General features: G+C 39.1%; 1 protein-coding gene and 1 long non-coding RNA gene across 2 annotated transcripts; one reads left to right on the plus strand and one right to left on the minus strand.

Moving 5' to 3' along the window:
• Nucleotides 1-1,826: 1,826 nt before the first annotated feature.
• On the minus strand, nucleotides 1,827-4,519 carry LOC138190660 (uncharacterized). Its single transcript, XR_011176679.1, has 3 exons — nucleotides 4,354-4,519; nucleotides 2,348-3,198; nucleotides 1,827-2,131 (listed from the first exon to the last, which is right to left on the minus strand). It is a non-coding gene; the product is annotated as an uncharacterized lncRNA (long non-coding RNA).
• knk (protein Skeletor knk) lies at nucleotides 2,817-8,478 on the plus strand. The gene is made up of 13 exons (XM_046617442.2): nucleotides 2,817-2,948; nucleotides 4,310-4,532; nucleotides 4,797-4,905; nucleotides 4,992-5,227; nucleotides 5,307-5,475; nucleotides 5,594-5,705; nucleotides 5,824-5,960; nucleotides 6,087-6,222; nucleotides 6,293-6,482; nucleotides 6,767-6,867; nucleotides 6,957-7,211; nucleotides 7,291-7,398; nucleotides 7,740-8,478. The coding sequence occupies exons 1-13, from the start codon at nucleotides 2,891-2,893 to the stop codon at nucleotides 7,925-7,927; spliced, it is 2,022 nt and encodes a 673-aa protein (XP_046473398.1). The 5' UTR covers nucleotides 2,817-2,890; the 3' UTR covers nucleotides 7,928-8,478.
• The last annotated feature ends 168 nt before the right edge of the window (nucleotides 8,479-8,646 follow it).

Below are 8,646 nucleotides of genomic sequence, written 5' to 3' on the forward strand. Positions count from 1 at the left end.
TCTTTTCGCTGCGTTTTCTGAGTTCCTGGGGCTCCAATTGATCAGGTAAGGGTCATTTGAATCGAATCGGAGACCAAAAATTTTCGGCTCCAAAAATGAAGAAAAAGTAAGGCTAACCCCTTTGCATTTTTTGCGAAAATTTTCGCGATTTTGAAAAGTGCTGGAATAAATTCTTTCATGCACTATTCCGACGTAATTTTGCGAGAGAAATCGATTGGGCGCAGTCCCAATACGCTGCGATCGACGAATCAAAAGTTACAGCCAAAAAACGACAACCTCAGTTTTCGACGTTTTTCAGCAGGTGCTTTTTCCTTCGTCATTTCTCTCCTGTTAATCCCACGCTCTTTTCGCTGCGTTTTCTGAGTTCCTGGGGCTCCAATTGATCAGGTAAGGGTCATTTGAATCGAATCGGAGACCAAAAATTTTCGGCTCCAAAAATGAAGAAAAAGTAAGGCTAACCCCTTTGCATTTTTTGCGAAAATTTTCGCGATTTTGAAAAGTGCTGGAATAAATTCTTTCATGCACTATTCCGACGTAATTTTGCGAGAGAAATCGATTGGGCGCAGTCCCAATACGCTGCGATCGACGAATCAAAAGTTACAGCCAAAAAACGACAACCTCAGTTTTCGACGTTTTTCAGCAGGTGCTTTTTCCTTCGTCATTTCTCTCCTGTTAATCCCACGCTCTTTTCGCTGCGTTTTCTGAGTTCCTGGGGCTCCAATTGATCAGGTAAGGGTCATTTGAATCGAATCGGAGACCAAAAATTTTCGGCTCCAAAAATGAAGAAAAAGTAAGGCTAACCCCTTTGCATTTTTTGCGAAAATTTTCGCGATTTTGAAAAGTGCTGGAATAAATTCTTTCATGCACTATTCCGACGTAATTTTGCGAGAGAAATCGATTGGGCGCAGTCCCAATACGCTACGAGCAACGCATAAAAAGTCACAGCTGAGTAACGGAAGATTTTCTCTGTAATTTTTCTGGTTTCAGTCCTACGCTCTTTATTTCGCGTTTTCCGAGGTTTGGGGGTCAAATAGTCAGAAGTAAGTCATACAAGTCGAAGGTGTGACAAAAGATTTTCTGTCCGAACACCTAGTAGGGCTGAGCCTATCTGATTTTTGGTGAAAATACGGACGGTTCCAAATAATGCCGGAATTGTTACTTACTGGCAATATATCGATCAAGTTTTGTACGAAGAATGGACTGAACGCTGTCCAGAGTCGCTGCTATCAGCTTATCACGAGTTGACTACGAGAAGAATGTAACATCTTTGTCTTTTTACAGTCATCGATCTAACGGTGTCATAGAAGTCACCCTCGTGTTTTCTATAGTTCCTAGGGTCCAATCAGTCGAAGAAGGTTCCTCAGATCAATCCAACGAGCATAAAATTCCAAAATCTTAGAAAAAGTAAGATTAATCTCTTGAAATTCTTTACAGCCACAATTTTACTTATTCAAATCAATGAATGGAAAGAGTTTATGAATACTGCATATCGTCGTGATTTCCTCGGAGGGGTCGAAATTGCTTGATTCATAATCACTGCAAACAACGGCGAGAATCACAAGTGAAATCTAGCAAGCATCACGCTGAAAAGGTCGATTATTTCTAGGAGATTCTGATATTCAGTGCTCAAAACCGAAAGGACGTCAACCATGGTTTCGCGAATTTCGGGTACAACCCCCTCTCCTTTATTCTTGTTACATCCGTTATTACGGCTGCTCAATTTTGAATTCTGAAAGAATGAGGGACACTCCCTTTGCTCGGAGCCTTGGATAATAATTTTACGCTATGACTTGTTTAACAATGTCATAATTTATTGAATTGCGGAACGAAAGCAAAGGTGCTTAATGCAGTTATACCCATACAGAAATCATACTTATACTTGGCCACAAACACATCCATAACTACAATGATCATTCGACTCTTATAAAATAGAAATCAAAATTAAAAAACTAATTCGCATACATTAAAGCAGCATGGTTCACATATTTATTCTATAGTTTATTTACACATAAAACTATCATCAAGGTGGTTGTATTTAACGAAATGGAGTTAATGTGAATCGTGGAATTCGTCACATGAACTGAATTTCTTGTATAATAATATATTTCTCAATGGTCCAGTTGATAGAGCTCTGCAACAAAAATCATATCAACTGTTATTCGAAGAATTCGTGGAAAGAAATTGCGCATAAAACCTCACGTAAGATCATTTCGAATATAGTACCACACATAAGGATACACCGATATTGGTTACAACGAAACTATGAAGCGGTTTGACCAAAAACAATTTCGAGTATAAGAATGAAACCGAATAGGGGGATAGCGTAAAAATAAATTGGATCGCGTACTTTTCTCAATCACAGTGAAATAAAATTACGAATTCTTGGAAAAGGAATCAAGTACGAAACGAACACACGCCGACGTCAAGGTGTGATCGGTAGTCTACGATCAATGACTTTCTCTCCGTGACGTAGACGGCGTACCGACTGAGGCCCAAGTCTAGAGGTAGGCCCAGGTAACGGGCCGTACAAGCCGCTAACCTTCTTCAAGGCAACGTCGCTACTATCCTTTCAAAAACCTCAGTTCGGTTTCCAACAGAATCGCCTAAAGACCGCGATTAAGACGAGAGACCAGCTCGTCTCATCCGCAAAATCGGAGACGATACAGTGAGTCAAACTCCGTTCAAAGGTCATCAGTTTTTCGATAGAATGGAACGCTGATTTTCTTGTGAACAATCGAATAACAACTACCGTCTTCGTCGGTCAATCAGCCTCAGCGATGTGGAAGCATATGCTACTCTGAAGTAATTTCTTTTCCTTTTTGTTTTGTTTTTTTTTACGTCTTATTCTTTACTCAGAGAGAACGCGATTTGCATTCTCTAGCGTTTGAACATGTGGACAAGTGTTACCAAATGTTTTATAATCTTTGCAATCGGATGTTTTTATCAGGGTGAGTCGATTTTTTTTATATATGTGTTTCAAATATCCATGTACGAGAGATTACTTTACCATATGTGTATATAAAAGAAAGGTGCAGCTACGTATAGTTTCTTGAAGAAAGTTTCATCTGTTTCGGAAACTTCGCATATTGTGTGTGGTAACTAATTCATCGTCAGCTGACAGTGAACTGTTCTATAGAACTTCGATGTAGTCAGAAAGATTCCTTGAATGTTTGTCTCCACATCCGGTTCGATCGGTCTCTAGAAAATCGGTGACAGCTGCAGCATTGAGTTCGATATTATTACATTTTCTTCTTTCTTATTAGAGCATTTGAAACCTATTTAAAGGTTTATATGTGCGAACATTGGTTCACGTTCCTTAGTTTACAACGGTTTACAATAAAGAATGACTGAAAATTATACAATCATTTGTTATTAGTACACTGCAGATTTTAGACTTTCAAGTTGCAGTTCTTGAGAAATCTATAAATACAAAGTTCGAGCGTTTATATATTGGATTCTAAAAATAGAGATTCGGTACTAAGAGGTAGATGTACGTTGCATTTCGATAGATCACTGTTAGATTCTGTTCTTTGTTGATCGTATACATGATTAATGGTATGGTTAGAAATGATCACAAGCACAAAAAGGTTTGTCGGTTACATTGATACAAAAAAAAAGAGACGCAGCCACATGGCAATGGTCTGCTCTTCAACGATTTAACGTAACTACACATTCTGCCGAAAGGTCTTTGTTGTGGAACCACGGTTTCTCATTGTTGCGAAAGAAGAGATCAAAGTATTTTTTGCCTTTAGACAAACCTTGATTTTTTATAACATTATTCGTTTGCATTAGACCTGTTATTTTAATTTCTAAGAGAACTATGAACGATATTTTAATAATATTAGCTGTGTTTTTATATGTGGCGAATTTTGCTAGTAATCAGAATTTTCATTTTCTTCGATCCTAATTTTTGACGGAGACCAAAAAAATAGTATAGTTTTGCCGGGATTTTGTGATGTGAATAAGTTATGCTTCTTGTGCGTAATTTGAAATATTAGAGCGTTAGTTGAAGTACTAGATTTAGAACTAGCGATAGTTTGGCGAGCACTAAGAGAGTCGTAGAAAATAAAGTAATTGTTCATAGGTTCGTTTCAGGCGGTACATTCGGCAGTGAACACCGAGGCATGTTTGATTTGACTTTTGTTTACTCAATACTTTATGCTGCGTTTTAGCTCGAGATCTTCCTTAATTTTATACTTTAACAAAGTGCTTTGCTGTGGAAGGGTGACGTTATGCCGTCCACGAGTCGATAGAACTCTAATCGACAAGACAAAAGAACAAAAGACTATAAAATTTTTTATTCCAACAGCACACGCTCAAGATGAAGATGACGAGGTGTACAAAGGCAAGTACCTCGGAAAGTTGAACGCCTATCATCACCAAGTTTCCGGTGATGTTTACGCCGTCGACGAATACACCTTGCTCTTGAAGTCGTTCAGCTACGACGGTAACGGCGCCGACACCTTCTTTTGGGCAGGCGCAGCCAATCGCCCCGGGCCCCAGGGTTTCATAGTTCCTGACGAATGGGGAAAGTTAGTTGATCGGAAAATAAGAACAATAAAATTTCCTTAGAATTTAGTCTTAAAGAATGTTACGCGGATTCTTCCAATTCCTGAATCACCGGTCGAAGTGCAATTTTTATTGGAAGATGAAGCTAGTGAGCATTCTCAGTTTTATCGTAACCGTGATTCCAGGTGAATACTCGGTAGACTTTAGAGTCTCCAATGAATTGGCAAAACGTATCGTCGAGACAAGAAACATGTGGAATGAACGAAATTATTTTTGCATCCTTGCAGGACGAACGTGCTGGAAAGGTACTTCAACAAGGACTTCACCCTGACGCTTCCCGATGGAAAAAAAATCACCGACATCAAATGGTTCGCGATTTATGATCTCTCAAACCAGGTAAAATTCTACTTTTGATCATACGAATTGGCGATTCTCTCCTCAAGATTATAAATCTCTTTCTAATCGTTTCTTTCACCATGCAGAACACTTTCGGAGACGTTTACATACCTGAGCAATTTGATCCCCCGGCACTTCAGCGGATCTCCCAACTCTCCACAACATCTCACGGAGTGTCTTCGGGGGCGATCGAGATCCTGGATGCAAAAACTATCAGGATCCCAAGGTTCAGTTACGATGGACAGGGCACCGCGTACTTCTGGGTCGGCGTCGGTCCGCAACCTTCAAGCAAGGGCACCAAAGTCCCTGACGATTACGGATAGTTAGTCATTATTCGGGATGTTTTTTTTTTTTTTGCTTCCTTACGAGGTGTGGATGGTTTTCAATTAGCTCTCTTGCAGCCTGGATCCACTGAGAGCTTACCAGAACGAGGACATCGTCATTCAGCTACCCGGAGAGATGACAGTCTTCCGTATAAACTGGCTGAGCGTTTACGACCTCGAGGAAAAGTCGAAATTCGGATCTGTCATCATTCCAGAGGGTCTGAACGTTCCCCCTTCTCTGGTCACGGTAAAACTATCGGGAATCATACTTCATTCCTATTTCTCATGTTCCAATGAATGTCCAGTAGTGATCATAGAAATGACCGATCAATTGACACCTTGGTTCCCACTAACTTTCTTCTCAGGTGACAAAGCATGCAGTCGCACTTCCGAACTGTGTTCAATTACACAAAAACTACCAAATGAGCTGGGAGATCTTTGGTCCGCAGATAACCGTACAGTTGACAGGTCAAGTCGGTGAGTAATCGTTATCTTCTCAAATTTTCGCATGGATTCCAGCTTGATAAATCATCAACGCTTCCCGCGTTTTCTCGATCTCTTCACTTCTGAAACACTTTCTTCTTAATTTCTTCAGCCGATGATGAGTACATGGCTTTCGGGCTCTCGGGATCCGACGAAAAGAGCCAAATGGAAGGCTCCGACGTCACGATTGCTTACATGGACGGCACTCAAGGTTTCGCAACGGATTACAGTATTTCTGCGTACGCACCGGTGAGTATTTCATCTTTACTGACGTTGATAATACCGAGGAGTATCAATTGAAGAATGGGGAAGAACAGTAGCTGGAAATAGGTGATTGAAGTTCGAGAAATGAGATAATCAAAGCCCCCTTTTCAGTGCGGAAAGGTCCTCGGACAGTACAAGGGTGTCTGTAAGGACAATCTCGTTGGAGGGCAGGACAACAACCAGATTTTTACCGGGTCCAGACAGGACGGGATCAGCGTCATCACCTACAGACGTACTCTGAATTCATGTGGGTGGAAAGTGGGAATTTGTGATTCAAAGGACATGAGGAAAAAATGATAACAATTTGATCATTTCAGCTGATCCTATCGATAAGAATTACCCGACTGACCGTCCTGTGTATGTGGTCTGGGCACTGGGTCGACTAGACGAAAACAAGGAGCCGAATTTCCACGACGTTTATCCAAAAGGAAATTTGAAACTGGAACTACATCGCACGCAGCCCGAAAATACTTGCTTGGACTTTACACAGAACGATAATTCACTTCAGTGAGTTTTTTTTCTTTCATAGAGATAAAACATTATCTTGGTTATATTATTCTTTGAACAAGTTTGCAAAAATTGTGCGACGAAATTATGCTTGAAAAGTTATCCGTGAATTTCAAAAAATCCCGATAAAGAATGTTTGAATACCGTATAGTTGTTACAGTTTTCCAGAAGTTGGAGAAGCTTCGTAAAAAAAAAATAAAATAAAAAATTTTATAATTGGGATAAGGAATTAAAAACGCAAATACACGGTTCGTACAATCGTAAATTTGACCAATCCATTTCAGGAAACCGTGGGATAAGACAGAGATTTTCGACAGATCGATCAGAACATTTGTAGCAACGCTTGGTCCATCCGGTGGAAAAAAGGGTTACCAAGGATTGACCGGTAAGGAGAAATTTTGAAAAGTACAAAAATTTCATCATTCGTTATTCCCTTTAGAATTTGATCATAACGAGGTTGTAAAAAAATTACAGGACAGACGTCGACGGGACTCGCTTGGTACATAAACGGATATTTAATTCCGGAAATCTACCTTCGACGGGGTTTGACATACATATTCAAGATCTATGGAGGAAATAATCCACACAGTGCAAACTTTTACCACCCTCTGATAATCACCGACGAATCTCACGGCGGTTACGACAGACTAACCGACATATCTCAGACGAAAATTCGCGTTTTAGCGGGCGTTGAATTCACCAGGCGAGGTAGACCGCGGCCAACTGCAGGTGCGTAAATTACAACGATCGATTTTTAACATTTCGATTCGATTTTACATTATATTTTCATCAAAATTTCACCTTTCAGTCGGACCACTCTGCCTGAGCAAACATAACGGGAGAGACAGGCGACTGGACGACGATTTTTCGTCATTCAGGAAATTCAACAGATCGTTGATTCAAGTTTGCGACGCAGGTGAAATTTTTCTGCAATTTATTATCCTCACTTTTCTACCTTACACGACTAGTCTGGTAAAACGATTTTCGCACAATTTCGGGCTTCTTGTTATTCAAAATTGCGCAAGTCGATATTAAAACATGGAAGAAATAATTGGAAAGCACCGTTTTGAAACATCTTAAATTACAAACTATGAGAACCTTTTTCAAAATTCATTGATCGCTAATTTTTTCACGAAATTAAAATACTTGTATCTTGCACTTTTTGTATGAAATACGTCACACGTACACTTTGTTATTACAGTTTATTTAGGTTTCGTTATCTCTTTTCTAATATGGAAATTTACACAAACGACACAGGTGACCCAGGACTGCTGGAAATAACACCGAATTCCACTTGGCCCGATACCGTCTACTACAATTCCTTCACTCACGCGAATATGGGTTGGAAAATTCACGTGGTTGATTCGTACTCGACGAGCGCTGCGATCATACTGAGGCTAAGCTGGCTCTGTGGGATATTCGTTGTTTGTTTTCGTCTCGTATAAACTGAGATTCAAAATAGTGAGTGCTCTAAACTCGTTCAGCTACGTCAGAATTCGTTAAGAAAAATGGTAAACTTACACCCTGAGGGGGGTTTACAGCATTTAATCATGATTTAACTAGATTATGTTGCAATCGTTGCGAACAGACTATTTTTACAAACTGTCATCAAGCAATCGTGAATATTGACATATTAATTAAGCTTTAGGAGAACGAATTTCCATATTCTACGTTAACAAGAATATTTTTAATTTACAAATACTAGCATTTAGAATTTAGATTGTATTATAAGATGATTTGTAAATACGAATTATGAATTGAAAAAAATAAATAAATAAATAAATCGTAATTCGCAAAGGTGTTTAGAGAAAAAAAAAATATACATATTATACACATATCACTTGGTATTTTATACTCCGATCAAACTGTGATGAAATAAAGCGATGTAATTATACACAAGTTACTGTTATTTTTTTTTTTTTACGATTACGGATTGATTGTTACGAAGATTGGTGAAAAAAAAGTATTGATAAGAGAGAAATAAAACGACGAGTAAGAGATATTAGAAAAAATTAGTCCCTACGCCACAGATTGTGCGGCTTTATTCTTCATTTGTTATTTTCGTGTTCGCAAATTATGCGGTTAAGAGATTTAAAAAAAAATATTATTAACGAGAAGTTGCCGTTGTATGTTACGTTGTACTATGTATGTATCCTGATAATAA

Source organism: Neodiprion pinetum, chromosome 3 (assembly GCF_021155775.2).
Source record: "Neodiprion pinetum isolate iyNeoPine1 chromosome 3, iyNeoPine1.2, whole genome shotgun sequence".
Lineage (NCBI taxonomy): Eukaryota > Metazoa > Arthropoda > Insecta > Hymenoptera > Diprionidae > Neodiprion > Neodiprion pinetum.